This window comes from Nannospalax galili, unplaced genomic scaffold, assembly GCF_000622305.1.
Source record: "Nannospalax galili isolate Female #2095 unplaced genomic scaffold, S.galili_v1.0 scaffold180, whole genome shotgun sequence".
Lineage (NCBI taxonomy): Eukaryota > Metazoa > Chordata > Mammalia > Rodentia > Spalacidae > Nannospalax > Nannospalax galili.
In genome coordinates, this window is record NW_008348199.1 from 5026261 (window position 1) to 5043904 (window position 17644).

The following is a 17644-nucleotide window of genomic DNA, read 5'->3' on the forward strand; positions in this document are numbered from 1 at the left end:
GATGGACATGTTGGTGCATGTCTATAATCCCAATGCTGGACAGGCAGATTGGAAGATCCTAGAGACTTGCTGGCCATCCAGTCTAGCTGAATCAGCAAGCTCTAGGTTCAGTGAAAGACTGTCTCAAAAAATAAGGTGGAGAGTAGAAGGAAGACACCTAAAGTTGACCTCTGGCCTCCAAACACACAATTTTTCCTGTATCTTGCTTTTCTAACAAAACCAACGAATATCCCTCTCTGCAAGTCTTCTGGTAAGGCTTCAGTTCATTTTTCTGGATGTCTCTGTAACATTTATTGGGGTGGATGCGCCAAATCTTACTGGGCAATCTCCATACTGGTAGGCATTTATACTGCTTTCAGCTTTTTTTCTGCTATCGTAAACATCTTTGTATTTATATCCTCATAATTTTATGTCCTATGTAGCTACTGCCTTACCCCTGCTCATAGGATAGTTCTCAGAAACTGCTGTATCAAAGAAAGATCTTTGATTTTTTTGTCTTTTTTGAGATAGAGACCCAGATGGCCTGGACCTCACTATGTGGACCAGGCTGGCCTCAAACTCAAGAGATTCGCCTGCCTCTGCTTTCCAAGTGCTAGGATTAAAAGCCACCACGTCCAGCTCTAAATTTTTTTTGTTGTTGGTTTTGAAGACAGGTCTCCCAGTAGCCCCAGCAGGCTTGGAACTTGCTTTGTAGACCAGGTTGGCCTGGATATCACAGCTATCCACCTGCCTCTGCCTTCTAAGGGCTGGGATTAAAGGCATGTACAACCATACCAGGTTTAGACCTTCAAATTAAAAATTTTTTTGAGCCAAGCGTGCACTTCCAGCACTTGGGAGGCAGAGGTAGGTGAATCTCTCTGTGAGTTTGAGGCCAGCCTGGTCTACATAGTGAGTTCCAGACTAGCTGGGGCTAAAAAAATTTTTTTTTCATTTATTTTTATTTTATGTGTATGACTGTTTTGCCTGCATGTATGTACACCATACATGTGTACACTACATGTGTGCAATGCCCACAGAGGTCAGAAGAGGCACTGGATTCCTCAGAACTGGATTTACGGTTACATACAGATACTCAGAAATGAACCCGGGGCCTCTGCAGGAACAGCTGGCGCTCTTAACCACTGAGCCATCTCTCCAGCTCTCAGACCTTTGAATTTTTTTAGTAATCATGTTTATCATACTAACTCATTTATGATTACTTTGGAATGGTCTACTTCTACTTGTATAAAACAAATTTTAACAACATGGAATACTTTGCACTCCATGAATAAAAAATTTTATTTAAATTAAGAAATATGTACAAAGAAACCCTTTTTCACTTTAATGATGAAATTGGCAATAAATAAAGAGATAGCCGGGCATGGTGGCGCACACCTTTAATCCCAGCGCTTGGGAGGCAGCCTGTTCTACATAGCTAGTTCCAGGCCAGTGGGGAGATCCTGTCTCAAAAAGACCAAAAAAAAAAAAAAAAAGAAAAAAATTACAGCTTTATAAGCAAGTCTGAATCAATCAAAGCAACAGTGGGCAGAAAAAGAGCCCATACTCACATTTTTTTTAAAAAAAGATTAAAAAAAATTTAAATTATGCGTATGGTGTGTGCCTGTATGTGGATATGTACATGTGAGTGCAGGAGGCCAAGGAATCTGAGGTGTCAGAGCTTCTTGAGTTGGGAGTTACTGGTGGTTGTGAGCTGCCTGATGTGAGTGCTGGAAACTGAACTGGGTCCTCTGCAAGAGTAGTATGTGCTCTTAACCACATACTACCCACCTCGCCAGCCCTCATACCCACATTTCTTTTTTTCTTTTGAGATTGACCTTGCTAAAAGTTTCCTACAATTCTTGGGCAGAATACTGAACTTTAAACCAGAGCTAAAGAATAGCTTAACTCTGTTAACTATTTAAGTCTGCCATTGTTACCTAACAGTGGAAATGTCCTAACTTACTCAAGCAGTAAGCTCCCCAACCACTTTCTTTCTTATAAAGGGCAAGCAAGCAAGCTTTAGTGGAGGAGTAACAACAGGAGAGGTTCTGAAAATGGCTTGCCTAGTAAATACTCTTTCATAAAAGCAGACAATGATTATAACTGGTAGATTATCTTTTGCTTTTTGAGATATTGTTTCATGTATCTTGGACTGGCCTTGAACTTCTGATCCTCCTGCCTCCACCCCTTAATCACTGGGATTACAGGGTATTAGGGATCGAACCCAGGGTCTCATGAATATGCTAGGCAAGCATTCTACCAACTGAACTACAACCCCAGTGCTGACTTTTCCTTTTTCATTATTTTACTTTGTTTCTTTCCCCAAGATTTGCTTTGCCTTATTTCATAGCTATAATCTATGAAATAAAGAGAAACAGTTCCTGGGTTACAAAGCAAGACCCTCTCTCAAAAGAAAACACACACATGAAAAACAAAAAAAGCATGTCAAGAAATACCTTCTGAGAGGGATCTTTTACAATCTTTAAAGCATTTCTTATGTGCACATACATGTGGAGGCCAGGGGTTAATTTGAGGATGTTCCTGTTTGCTCTTCCTCTTACTTTCTGAAACAGTGCCTTTCACTAAACCTGGAGTTCATCTATTCGGCTAGACTGGCTGACCATTAAGCCTCAGGATCCTCCTGTCTCTACTTCTCTATGACTGGGGTTACAGGTGCACACCTGGCTTTTTTTTTTTTTAAACGTGGATGCTGAGATCTAAACTCAAGTCTTCATGTTCGCATGGTAAGCACTTAACAACTGAGTTCTCTCTCCAGCCCCACTTAAAGCATTTCTTTATAAAATTGAATTTCATATGAATGAAAAGTCCTTAAGTCACTGGCTATATTGTCCCATGTCTAGCAATTATCAACAGTATGGAGTGATCATTAGCTAAATGCTTCCAAGTTTCCAAAATCTCAAAGTATTAAAGTAATACAGTAACTCCATCACAACAGAAAATTTCTCCAGGAAAGATACCTTTCTTTTCATTGGGGCAGAAGGGCACAAAGTATGGCAGAGAAATGAGCTTTACACTCTGTTAGTAAACCTGGCAGTTGCAATGGCCTTTGACCATAGACTCAACCATTACAGTCAATCTGACCTGAATTTCTTCTGATAAAACTGCTATCCGAGTAGGTATTTTGGCACTCTGACAAACTGAAAATTATTAAGGATTAAAGACAGCATTTTATCATGTGGAATCAATCAAGGACAGAGAGGCTATTCTAACAACTTTAGTGAACCAATCAGAAGCCTAGATGCCATTAAGCTACACTCTGCAAAAAGAGGTCTCTCACAACCAATTCTGAGACTCCAGGATTGGGACTGTTAAGAGAAGAAGTTATTCAAGTTTTGTTAGCCAAGCAAAACCCAGAGAGAAAAGCACAGTAAAGGCTGAAAATGGATGGAAAGATGCACACTTTTTAGGTATGTAGCTTAATTATTTCCTGAAACAAACCAGATTGAGGTTTTAATAAGGTCTGATTCTGAAAAGAATTGTTTAATGTTAGGCAGTTTTTTCTTATTGTTTTTACTGTATACAAAGTAGTTCTGAACTGATTACCAGTTAGAGAATGAAAGAAACTACTTTGTGTTTCCTTTGTGTTTCAGGCCTTTCTGAAAAAAATTAGATAACAATGATAATCTAAGTAGATTGCATTTGCACATATTGAGCAAAACAAGACAGGCAGGAAGAGTACATACCATATGATTCACTTATAGCTCAAGATAAACAGGCAAAATAATCTTGAAACCAGATGAATTGTTGTCTGTGAAAGCAGAGATTCATCACAGGGAGGATGAAGAACTTTCTGGAGCACTAAAAATGTTTTGTATTTTTTTAAAAAAAATGGATAGGTTTTCGTTTTTTTTTTAATTTTATTATTTTTATGTGTATGCGTGTATCGCCTGCTTGTAGGTAAGTGTACCCGTGTCGTGCAATGCCCTTGGAGGTCAGAAGAGGCTGTCAGATCCCCTGGGACTGGAGTTACAGACAGTTGTTAGCTGCCATGTGGGTGCTGGGATTTGAACCCGGGTCTTCTGTAAGAACAACCAGTGTTCTTAACCGCTGAGCCATCTCTTCAGCCCCATGTTTTGTATTTTAAAATTTTTGTTTTTGTGGGTGTGCATGGAACATGTGTGTGTTCATATGTTTGAGAGTGTGAGCCATGGTGCACATGGGGAGGTTAAGAGGACAGCCTTAGGTTTTGTCTTCACCTTCTACCTTGAGACAGGGTCTCCTGTTCACTGCTGTATACCAGACTAACTGGCCATGAGCTTCCAAGGAGGCTCTGGCCTATGTTTTCCACCTTGCTGTAGAACACTGGAATTACAGATGTGCAGTACAACATCTGGCTCTTATGCATGTTTTGGGAACTCAAACTCAGGTTTTCATGCTATGCAACAAGTACTTTACTCACTGAGTCATCTCCCCAGCCCTCCTAAATTTCATAGTGCCTAGGCTGGCCTCCCAGACTGTGTAGTTAAAAATCTTGAACTATTGATCCTCCTGCCTTTGCATCCTGCTTGAAAATGCTCTATATATTGATGAAGTTTTAGGTTCCCTTTTAAAAATATATTATTTTTTATTTTATGTGTATGAGTGTATTGCCTGCATGTAAGTGTACCCATATCATGCAGAAGAGGGTGCCAGATTCCCTGAACTGGAGCTATGGATGGCTGTTAGCCACCATGTGGGTGCTAGGAGTTGAACCGGGGTCCTCTGCAAGAGTAGTCAGTGCTCTATCCATTGAGCCATCTCTCCAGCCTCTATTGGTAGTTATTTTTGCCCAAACTTAACTAAATTGTAGATCTGTGCAACTCACTGAACGTAAATTTCACCTAATGAAAGAATATATATCACTCTTTAAACCTTTTTTTTTGCTTTTTTTAATTGAGTTTTTACAGGTTTCTTTTTCTTAAAAAACATTTTACTTAATATTTTTATTTTATGTGTGTGAGTGTATTGCCTGCATGTGTGTAAGTGCACCCATGTCATGCAATGCCTGTGGAGGTTGAAAGGTGCTGGATCCTCTGGAACTGGAGTTACAGATGGTTGTTAGCTGCTGTGTGGGTGCTAGAATTGAACCCGGGTCCTCTGTAAGAGCAGTCAGTGCTCTTAACCACTGAGTCACCTCTCCAGCCCTAGTTTTTGTAATTTTCATACAATATAGTTTGATGGCATTTAGAGCCACTCCCCTCTCTGCACCTCCCCTCAATCCAGTAATCCCTCCCTCTCTCTCTCTCTCTATATGTATGTGTGTGTGTGTATATACATATATAATATGACCTATAGAGTATGATTTATGTCCCACAATGTCCTTAAGTGTGGACCATCCACTGGGCTCACTCTCTTAAACTTTTATATTAAGATTTCTTTCTGGACTGGAGATGTAGTGGTGTGTAGAATGTCTCCCAAGCTTGAGCAAAGCCCTGAGTTTGATCATCAGGACTGACCCCCTCCCCCCAAAAGCCTGCAGCCATATTATCCTGATTGAGCCTGATCTGGTCTTATTAAAGGGGCTAGAGAGAATACTCAATAGTTAAGAGCCTTGTTGTTCTTCCAGAGGACCCAAGTTCAGTTCCTAGTACCCACATAAGGTAGCTCACAACTGCCTCTAGCTCCAATTTCAGGAGTCTATGCCCTCTGGTCTCCTTAGGCAGCTGTATGCATGTGGTACACCATACTTACACTTAAGCAGACACATACACATAATATAATAAATCAATCTTTAAAAAAAGAAAAAAAATTTCCAGATTAGTATTATCTGACATAGGTATTATGCATCACTTTGTAGTTGAGAGTGTGGCTGCAGTCTAACTCAGTAGCTAAATGCTTGCCTAGCACACATGAGGCCCTGGGTCGATTCCCCAGCACTATCATGAGAAGGAGAAGAAAATAACTATAGACTCTGAGGCTGATTTTTGGTGAGTTGGAATTGTAGTTTAGCAAAGTACTGAGTGACTTGGGAAGAGCCTCTGCTTCCTTATTTATAAAACAATAATAGCATTGTCTTCACAAGTTATCAGGAGAAAAAGGAAGTTAATAAATACTTAGAACAGTAAACACTATGGAAGTGTTAGCAGTAATTATTACCCAAATAAAGAATCTACACTGCCCAGGTGTGTGGTGCAGCATATACATGATACTAGCACTCAGGAGGATGGGGAAGAAGGAACATTTCAAAGTCAACCTGGGCTACACAGTGAGATGCTATCTTAAAACCAACAGAGCCAGGCATGGTGGTACATGGTTGTAATCCCAGCACTTGAAGGTAGGAGGATTAGGAGGTCAAGGTTATTCTCAGGCTATATAGCAAGTTCAAAGCCATCCTGATCTATATAAAAATAAAACAGCTCAGGGCTGGAGAGATGGCTCAGCGGTTAAGAACACTGGTTGTTCTTGCAGAAGACCTGGGTTTCGAATCCCAGCACTCACATGGAAGCTAACAACTGTCCGTAACTCCAGTCCCAAGGATCCGACAGCCTCTTCTGACCTCCGAGGGCACTGCATGACACAGGTGCACTTACCTACATGCAGGCAATAAACTCATACACATAAAATAAAAAACAAAAACAACGCAACACAAAAAACAAAACTCTTCCAAAGGAAAAATATACTTAAGAGGTTGTCATCCCGGTAATCCAATGCCAGATACTTCAGAAGAGTAAAATTTACAAGGATAACCACTATTCATTTCCAAACCATTATATGCATAGAAGTCTTATAGGGTCTTTGGTTTTCCCATTTAGTGTGAATGAGTCTCAAGTGACTATTTAGGGTTTTGATTGTTTTTAATTTTTTTTATTTATTATTTTAATTTTTATGTGTATAAGTGTATTGCCTGCATATTAAGTATACCCATGCTGAGCAATGCGTGCATAGGTCAGAAGAGGGCATGTGATCCCCTAAAACTGGAGTTACAGACAGGTTTTAGCCACCATATGGGTGGTGGAAATTGAACCTGGGTCCTCTGCAAGATCAGTCAGTGTGTTTGACTGCTGAGCCATTTCTCCAGTCCCATCAGGGATTTTAAGTTATTATTTGGCCAGACGTGGTGATGCACACCTTTAATCCCAGCACTAGGTAGGCAGAGGCAGAGTGATCTCTGGAGCTCAAGGTCAGTCAGGGAGATACTATCTCAAAAACAAACAAATAAACAAACAAACAAACAAACAAAAGGTTCCTGATTTGTATCCAACAGATTTGTGTCAAGCAGATTTTCTTTGACTCCCCAAAAGTTAGCACATATGGGCATGGCGGTAAACACCTTTAGTCTCTGCACTCAGGAGGCAGAGGCAGGCATATGGCTGTGAGACTGAGGCCAGCCTGTCTACATAGCAAGTTCCAGGCCAGCTGGGGTTACAGGAAAAAGTTATCAGTTATGAGAAATATATACAAAGGTTAAAAAGAGAGACCAGTCACTTAATGTACAGTATTTAAAGCACATGAAACATTAATTTCAAGATTGTATAGTTTTCCCCTCAGTATTTAAAATAAAACAGAAAATTTCTACAGTTCTGCTCTAGCCATGTACAGAATCCTATATGCTGGTTATCAGTGTAACTGTATACTGAAACAGTCAGCATGAATTAGACATATAGGTTGAAAGTATAGCTTACTCATCTATAAACCTAAAAAGAACATAGTCTTTCTTTAAAAAAAAAAGAAAAAAAAATTTTTTTTTTGGCCTTTTTGAGACCCAGCTGCAGGTAGCCTGGAAATCACTATGTAGACCAGGCTATGGATCTCTCAGAGATCCATATATGTAAGTGCATGTGTGCTGTGCAATACCTGTGGAGGCCAGAAGCAGTTGTCAGATCCCCTTGAATTGCCAGTGCTCTTAACCGCTGAGCCATCTCTCCAGCCCTGACCATATAGTCTTTATTCTGAATTTAGAGGTGAGGAAATGGTGGCTTAGTGGTAGAGTATTTGTGTAGTATTCACACAGGGAGACCCTGTCTCAGAAAGACAAAAAAACAAACAAACAAAAAATCCCCAAAAAACCCTAGGTCTGATCTCTGAGACCAAGAAAAAAAAATCTAATTCAGTTATTTTATTTTTAATTATGTGTGTTTGGGGGGTGGTAAGTACACATGAGTACAGGTGCCTGTGGAGGAGGCCCAATGTGGTGGATCACTTGGAGCTGGAGTTAAAGGTTATGCTGGGTCTTCTGCAAGAGCATTAAGAACCTTCTCTCCAGCTCCAGAAAATATTATTTTAGAAAAAAAGGTTGAGCTGAACATGGCACCACATCCCTGTAATTCCAGTACTTGGGAAGCTGCGTTAGGAAAAGCATTCATGAGTCCCAGGCCAGCCAGGGCTACAAGGAAAAAATTCTGTCTCAAAAACCAAACCAACCAACCAACCAACCAACCAACCAACCAACCAACCAACCAACCCACCCACCCACCCATCCAACTAACCAACCAATCAATCCCCTGCCAAAACAAAAACAAAGTGGACATATTGTTGAAATTATTAATAAAAAGTAGGGCTTGAACTTAAGTTTAAAAACTACAGAACAGGGGGTTGGAGAGATGGTTCAGTGGTTAAGAGCACTGACTGCTCTCGCAGAGGACCCAGATTCGATTTCCAGCATCCACATGGTGGCTGTGAACTGTCCTTAACTCCAGTTCCAGGGGAATCCGAAGCCCTCTTCTGACCTCCCGTGGCATTGCATGACACAGGTGCACACACATACACACAGGCAACATACTCATACACATAAAATAAAAATATATTAAAAAAACAACTATAGAACAGAACAGAAAATTTTAGTCTAATATATTTCTACCAGGTGTGATTTATAAGTGATCTGAAAGTATCTATCAGGGTAGTGTGTGAGAATCCCTCAAAACCCATGAAATGTGCTCCCACTTGAGATTCTTCTCTAAAACAATTTTATGAGTATACACTAATACAAAGTAATGGGTTTCATTAGCACATTCCATGCCTGCATCTCATCTACACTGATTACGTGCCCTCCATTACCCGTGCCATTCCGTACTCCCTCTTCCCTTTCCACACCCTCACTAGTACCACTGCTCCCTAAAATGCAGGTCTATGGGTCTTTGTGTGTATATTTTCTTTGACAGAGTTCACTCAATGGTCTAGGTCCATTCAAACTGCCTTTAGCTTTTTGTTTTTGCATGTTATAACATTTTAGTAGCATAAAAATCTCATCAAAATAATCTCTTTAATGTTTTCAACTATTGTTAACTACTGTTAACAATTTACTTTTTTTTTTTGGTCTTTTTGAGACAGGGTCTTCCTGTAGCTCCAGCTGCCTTGGAACTCACTATGTATACCAGGCTGACCTTGAACTCACAGAGATCCACCTGCCTCTGCTTCCCGAGTGCTGGGACTAAAGGTGTGCATCACCATGCCTGGCAAAAATTTAGGAATTTGTCTACAACTCACTGTAGAATCAGTAATGTTTTCTCAATGATGGACCACTCATGTGATAAGTCTCAAGATTTTTTATTTTTGCATGCATTTATGTATGGTGTATGGTGTGTGTATGTGTATTTGTACGTGTGCAGGCACAAAGCTGACGTCAAGTGTTGTCCTCAATCACTGTCTCTCAGGGTCTCTCACTGAACCTGGAGCTCCCCAGTTCCAGTAGGTTATCCTGGGGCTGCCCTGTTCTGCCTCTTTAATCCTCAGATTAGGACCCTGTCCAACTTTAATTTGGGTTTTCAGGACCCAAACTCTGGTCCCCAGGCTTCCACTGCAAATGCTTTATCCACTGAGTCATCTCCCAAGTCATGATGGTAGTCTCCTAAGATTAATATGCCTGGTAAAGCTGTAGCAGTCTTAGTTTGTGTGAGCACTTTATGATGTTTGTACATAGATGAAACTCAATATATTACTATAAACATGGCTCTGACGTTAAGCAATGCATGACTTGTACTGTGGGTGTCAAAAGCTGTATTGCCTTTGCTACTGCACTTCATGATAGAGACCAAAAGGTAAGTGAAGAAAGCAGTTAGGCTAATTTTTGTTTAGAAATGTAAAAATATTACTGACATAGTATTTTGGAAATGATGCTTCATTAGACACCCCATGGACTCTTCCTATCCATTCCCTGGTAACTTCCAGCATTCTCAGAGTCAAATACTTTGCTGCTCTGCTAATGATAACATGGCAGAGATCTGCAGAAGTGTGCTTTTAGCACAGACATTACACAAAGTATACTCATGCCCATGATAGTGGATGGCTCAAAAACCCACTCATTTTTTACTTAATTTTTAGTGTGGGTAACAAGTAGAGGGTATGCCAGTAATCAAAGGGGCTAAATAACACTGTTTCTTTATAGTCCTTATATTTATTTATTTATTTATTTATTTATTTATTTATTTATTTATTTATTTAGTGTTTTTGAGACAGGGTCTCCCTGTAGCCCCAGCTGTCCTGGAACTCACTATGTAGACCAGGCTGGCCTTGAACTCACAGAAATCCGCCTGTTTCTGCCTCCCAAGTGCTGGGATTAAAGGCGTGCACCACCATGCCTGGCCTATAGTCCTTATATTTATACCAATGGCACTGTCATAAACAACAGAAATGGTCTACAGTACTTGGATTTCTTTAAGGAAATGAAAAAAGTTTTCAAAACTACTTGGGCAAACTTGGGGAGTCAGGGTAGCTCTGTAGTTCTAGCTAGGGCAGCAAAGCCAGAACAGAACTCCTTTACCTCTCTGCCATTCTGCTATTTTCTACGCCACTTTCCCTGTAGGAAGCCTGGGTAGACGTGGCAAACACTGCAATAGAAGAAGGTCATAAAGACACATACACTGACATCTCAACAGCAGTCTTCTGCATGGTGGAATTACAGGTGAAGGAGGCTTATCTACATCCTGTACTTTTCTAATCTCTATAGGGCTCAGGTAAAAGACTGATGCACTTTCTAAAGTTGTAAGGACTACAATAACCATGCCATGCGTGAAAACTTTTAGAGCAAACAAAGTTACAAATGACAAACTTTATTTTTTTAAAATTTTTTTAGAAGCATTTCATTACAGTTTTAACATATGCAATAACAGTTTCAAGAGCAAAGATATATCTCTTTCAAAAGTGGCCAAAAGATTTTTAGGTTCACTGTTGAATTAATACAGTTATACAATACTGAACTCAGTATAAGCCCTGTAAGACATAAAATTGAATGAGTTTTTTACATTAAAAAAAGATCTCCATTTCATTTTAAAATATATTGTTTCTTACAGAAAGACTCATTGTTTTTGCTAATAACACTGAGATGTTGTCATAATTGGTTGCACTCGGATCCTTCGTACCTGCGTATGTCTATAAAGTAATTGGGTAGATTTCAACGGTAATGTTTATCACCTCTACAAATTAGCTTGATGTAAATTTTTATGCTTCCTCCTCAAATGTAATTCAACAAATGACAAACTTTTTACTTTAACACACTGACTTCAGTTACACTAAAGAGGTTTAAAAAAACCCCAAAAAACACCACCAGCTTTTTTTTTTTCCCTCTTTTTGAGACAGGGTCTCTCTGTAGCCCCAGCTGTCCTGGAACTCACTATGTAGACCAGGCTGGCCTCTAACTAACAAAGATCTGCCTGCCTCTGCCTCCCAAGTGCTGGGGGATTAAAGGCGTGCGCCACCACACTCGGTTTAAAAAAAAAAAACAAAAACCTTTTAATTTTAATATTTCCACAAGTTTTTTTTAGTTTGTTTTTGTTTTTTGAGACAGGGTCTCCCTGTAGTCCCAGCTGGCCAAGAACTCATTATGTAGACCAGGCTGGCCTCTGCCTCCCAGTGCTGGGATTAAAGGCATATGCCACCATGCCTGTCTGTTCCACAGGTCTTAACTCTAAATAGAGGAAGACAAATGATTAACGCTTTAGATACTTTTTCTCCTGCAAAATCTGCATGTTCAATGGCGTGCCAGTTCGTCCCTTTCAAGTTCAAAACACTGATGATCTCGGTGGGTTGTCTTTTTTTAAAAAACTATTTATTTATTTTCATTTATGTGTACTTGCATGCGTGTGCCACAGCTGACATGTGGAGGTCAGAGGACAACCACGGAGTTGGTTTTTGCCTTTTACCATGTGGGTCCTAGGTATTGAACTCAGGTAGTCAGTTAGCAAAAAGTACCTTTACCCCATTAGCATCTCACTGTTCCCAACCCATTTATTTAAAATGTGGAGGTAAGAGAACAACTTATACGAGCTGTTGTTCTACCATGTAGATTTCAATCAAACTCAGGTCATCAGGCTTGGGGGAAAACGCCATGATCCACTGAGCCATTCTGTTGGTCTTTTTTTTTTTTTTTTTGAGATAAGTTTCATTCATTCATTCATTCATTCATTCATTCATTCATTTTTGGTCTTTTTGAGGCGGTCTCCCTGTAGCTCCAGCTGTCCTAGAATTCACTATGTAGACCAGGCTGTCCTTGAACTCATAGAGATACTGCCTGCCTCTGCCTCCAGAGTGCTGGGATTAAAGGCGTGCGCTACCACGCCCAGCAAAATAGAGTTTCTTATATCCCAAGCTGTCCTTAAATTCACTATCTAGTTAAGCGCAATCTTGATTTCCTGATCCTCCTACCTCCAGCTCTTAAGTGCTAGGATTATAGTTGTGTACCATCACAGTGATGGGGACCAAACTGAACCCATAGCATCATGAATACTAGGCAAGCATTCTACCAAGCTAGACCTACAGTCCTGACAATTTCGTTTTAAAATTCCATCTATTTCTGCCTTTTCTGACTTACCCTAATGTTCAAAATGGAGAAGAGTAAAATTAGGATAGGTATTCCTCTTCCTCCGCAGCAAAAAAAAAAAAAACAAATAAGCAAACCAACAGTATGCATTACAAATTAACATATATGTTATACATTTATTTACATTCCTTTAAAAAATCTAGATACTGAAGCCGTTTAGGTTAACACAATTATGAGGTCCAAGGCCTGGGAAATGCAGCTTACCACATAAAGAATTTCACCACAAGAAATCAGTAATTTTCAAAGCTGGTAAAACTTAGTATCAATTCTACTTTTTTAAAAATAAAAACTACAGGTGGGTTGATAGGGTAAAAAAAATACGTAATATCAACTGGACTACTAATTATGCTTACCTTACAGCTTTGAAAAACTCTGATTTCTTGTGTGTTTCAGTGGTGAGCTGCCTTTCCTGAATGTCAGCCGACTTCCCAGCAGGAATTCCAGTCTGATGAAGAATCAGCAAAAGGAAGTCCTCACTGAGAGACATACTGGTGTCATTCACTGAGTGGAGACAGTGGAAGAGCAACACGTTTCTACAGGGCATTAGTTATTAACACATGTGCTTTCATAGTAGTAGACAGAGTATAGATTGATTCCATGGTGGGAGGAATAAGTAACTTGGCTTCAAAAACCATTTTTTTCTACAAAGCAATTGCTTTACCCTACCTGCCTTTCTGGGATGACGTACATCCATCCTATTTCATCCCTGAAATGCCTTCTTAAAAACAAAACAGAAACACTTTTAAGTCCTTATTTGAGCAATTTTGTGGACACATGTTCTAGCAGCAATACTGAAAACAATAATGAAATAAATCTTTATTTTATCAATTGTAACCAATGACTTCTCAGAGTAGTGAGAAGCATCTGTAAATGTTCAACTTATATATATGCTAAAATTTCCAAATGAATATTTAACATTTTCAAGAGAAACAAAAATCAACATAGTTCTAGATGCTATTACAGAATTAGAAATTTTCTTTTAAAAAACCTGAAATATGCACTTAAAAAAAAAATTTAAAGACTCATTTATTTTTATTTATGTATGAGTTTTTTGCTTGCATGTATGCAAACACATGCATGTAGTACAATGTCCACAGAGCCAGAACAGGGCATCAGATCCCTGGGAACTGGAGTTAAGGACGGGTGTTAGCCACCATGTGGGTGCTGGGAATTGAACCCAGGTCCTCTGGAATAGTAAGTGGTCTTAACCACTGAGCCATCCCTCCAGCCCAAAATATGTACTTTTTACTGGTTATTCTGAATTGTAAAGGCCATTACATTTACTGTTCTAGACTGGCTGTTAATACAGCATTGCTAGCTGCACGTAGCCATTTAAGCTTAAATTAATAAAACTAAAACTTAAGTTCCTCAGGTGCACCAGTAACAGTTACTGTGTGCTAACAACACACTAGTGGCTATCTTTATAGATTTAGAACAGTCCACTGCTGCAAAGATTTTAATGTATAGTATAATTCTAGATAAAACATCTAAACAGAAAGACAACTGTTATAATTAAAGGTCTTACCTGGTCTGAGGAGGTGTGGATGTGTAAAGGGGCTGGGTTGGCCTAAGTATCGGTTTGGAATGTTTTTCTCTGGCACAGGCTGGAGGGAGTACCTTCGCTGTAAACATGGCATGCATCCTGAAAGGAGAGCAAAGAGTACAATGGAACAATGGATCTATGAGGTGCCACAGGATTTATACATTTTTCTACTCCCAGAAGTCTGCATCCTTACAAAATACAAATTACCATTTCTTTCTTCCTCTTTCCAATATGTTCAGGCTCTTCCTCTACACCAGAGCCTATGTTGGGCCCAAGAAACAGAAATAAGATCTTGATCTGTAAAGACTTTCATCTGCTACAGTATATCGGACACATATATACACATAACAAAAAAAATAAAGGTATGAAGGAGCTGTGAGGAAGGGAATAAAAGGAGGAGCCTGGAAGGAGTCCACAGAGGTAGCCTAAAACTGTTTTAGAAAAACCTTAATTTTTAAAAAGGTTTTATTTTCAATTTATGTGCGTGAATGTTTTCCCTACATGTATTCATGTGCACCGCATGCAATGCCTGGTGCCCTTGGAGGGCAGAAAAGGACACTGGATCACCTGGAAGTAGAATTAGAGATGGTTAGGTGCTGCCATGTGGTTGTTGAGAACCAAACTCAGAGCCTATGCAAGAAAAGAAAATGCTCTAACTGCTGCGTGCCACCTTTCCAGGCCCCAACTAACATTTTTATTGAGAATATGTCAACTCTAAGGAAATACGGGTGCACTATTTCTTTTAATCTTGCAATGTTACAGTCAATAAAATAACGCATTTAAAAAAAAGCTTACACGTAGTTGGCACATGCTAGTACTGCTAACATTAGGTTAAAAATCATTTATTGGCTGGAGAGTTGACTCAGTAGATAAGAGCACTGGCTGCTCTTGCAGAAGACCCAGGTTCGAATCTCAGCACCCACGTGGCAGCTAACAACAGCCAGTAACTCCAGTTCCAGGGGAGCTGATGCGCTCTTCTGTCCTCTGGGGACTCTGTACAACATGGGTACATGTACACACGTGTCGGCAATACATGCACACACATAAGATAAATTAAAAAATCAGTTATTGAGGACATGACTGGAACACAAGATGAGCAAGATATAAGAACAAGACGTCAAACAGCAGTCTGTGTGGAGGAGACAAGATAGAGCATCACAGTCCTACCTGAGTGCCATATTCACACACAGAAGCCATCACATCTTAACAAGGGTACAACCAAAGAGAGGCCAGAGGGAAGCTTGTATAAGGTGTAGGGAGGGACTGCAGGAGTAGGTGATGCCTGCACTGAACAGAAATTACTCGTGTAAAGGGAAGAGTGCCGGTTTTATGAATGCCATTGCAGAAGGCGCTGTCTATACAACGTGGAGAAGGGACAGAACAGTTCAACAGTAGGCTGTTCTCCAGCAGACCTTTGAAAGCTTTGCATAGTTTACTAAAGAATTATATTTTTAAAAATTTATTATTTTTATTTTTATTTTATGTGTATGCGTGTATTGCCTGCATGTAGGTAAGTGCACCCGTGTCATGCAATGCCCATGGAGGTCAGAAGAGGCTGTCAGAGCCCCTGGGACTGGAGTTATGGACAGTTGTTAGCTGCCATGTGGGTGCTGGGATTCAAACCTGGGTCTTCTGCAAGAACAGCTAGTGTTCTTAACTGCTGAACCATCTCTCCAGCCCCAAGAATTAGATTATTTTTGAGACAAGGTCTCACTCTAAAACCCTGACGTGTTGTTGCAGTTATCTTCCTCCTTCAGCCTCCTGAGGACTGGCACTAAAGAAGTGAGCCACAATGCAAGGCTAACAACTAGACTTTTATCTGTGATATGAAGTAGGCATGATCACGGTTCTGCTATAAAGGAGGAATCAGACTCATTAAAACAATTTATACAAGGCCACACAGTACTGGATAAGATATTCAAACTTTGCAGAATATCATTAAGTGAGGATCAAGTTAAAGACTTCTGTAGCCCCTGAAGCATGAATGAGGTTGTATGTATCCTAGTGTTGGGAAGTCTGTGTGTGTGTGATGCTTGTGCGTTCATATATGTCTGCATACATATCCAGGAGTGTGTGTAAGCCAGACGTTGACCCTGGGTGTCTTCCTTAGTTATTGTCCACCAAATTTTTAGAAAGGTCTCTCACTGAACCTGGAACTCATCAATTTGGCTAGACTGGCTGGCCAGCAAGTTTCAGGGGTCCCCCTGTGCCCATGCTAGGGTTATACAGACACACATTATACCCTGCTTTTTACATGGGTGTTGGGGATTTGAAGTCAGGTCCTCATGTTTGTATGGCACTTAACAGACTGATGAGAAAAATTATGGCTTCTTTGATGGCAAAAAAGAAAATAGTGTTGGGTATGGTGGTGCACGCCTTTAATCCCAGCCCTTGGGAGGCAGAAGCGGGTGGATCTCTGTGAGTTCAAGGCCAGCCTGGGCTACAGGGAGAACCTGTCTCAAAAAGACAAAAAAAGAAAATGTTGGCTCGGAGTGGTTTAATCCCAGCACTTGGGAAGCAGAGGCAGAAGGAGTTCGAGGCCAGCCTGGTCTACATAGGAGTTACAGGGAGACCCTGTCTCAAAAAAAAAAATGGAGAAAATGGTATAGATTTCCAGGCAGAATGAAAATACTATCAAGAGTAGTGGGAATGAGAAAACTGACAAATAGTGAACAGGCATTTCTTGAATCTGTGCTTAGGAAATGTATACAATATATTTTACGCCTCATCCATACTTTTTTTTTTTTCTGGTCTTTTGGAGACAGGGTCTCCCTGTAGCCCCAGCTGTCCTGGACCTCACTGTGTAGACCAGGCTGGCCTTGAACTCACCAAGATCTGCCTGCCTCTGCCTCCCAAGTGCTGGGATTAAAAGCGTGTGCTACCACGCCTGGCTCATTCTCATATTTTATACCTAGTCTACACACTGAAAACTTGACAAAGATAAAGCCAGCATTTTACAAATTCAGAGGATAGAGGAATGATGTTACAACAGATGCAGTTAAGAGCCCTGGGTGCTCTTGTAGAGGGCCCAGGTTTGGTTCTGAGCACCCACACTGTGACTAACAACCTGTAACCTCCAGTTCTAGGGATCTAACAGCTTCTTCTAGCCTTTATGGGCATTGCATGCATGATGCGCTTACATATATACAGGCAAAATACTCATACACATAAAATAAAAATGGTTTTTTTTTTTAAAAGCTAAAAGGAGCATGGTGTAGTAGAAAAACTTGTTCCAGCTTCCTTCTGTGATCGGTGTGAGCTTGGCATGCTGCTCAATTCTTTCATACCTATTCGTCCACTTGTGAAGTTTTGATTAGGTAGCAGCTTTCAAACTTTTTTGACCAAGATCCACAGTAGGAAATAAATTTTGC

The 17644-nt window shown here is 40.2% G+C and overlaps 1 protein-coding gene across 5 annotated transcripts in view; it reads right to left on the reverse strand.

Moving 5' to 3' along the window:
• Xpnpep3 (X-prolyl aminopeptidase 3) overlaps positions 1–17644 on the reverse strand; it is a 63003-nt gene that overhangs the window by 35705 nt on the left and 9654 nt on the right. For 2 of the 5 annotated variants that reach the window (XM_008844818.3, XM_029569159.1), the window contains exon 2: positions 14256–14372. In XM_008844818.3, the coding sequence (XP_008843040.1) occupies positions 14256–14372 (117 nt within the window). Of the gene's footprint in view, positions 1–12721; positions 12772–13083; positions 13232–14255; positions 14373–17644 lie in introns of all 5 variants that reach the window. The other 3 variants (XM_008844821.3, XM_029569160.1, XM_008844820.3) reach the window with 3 other exon arrangements.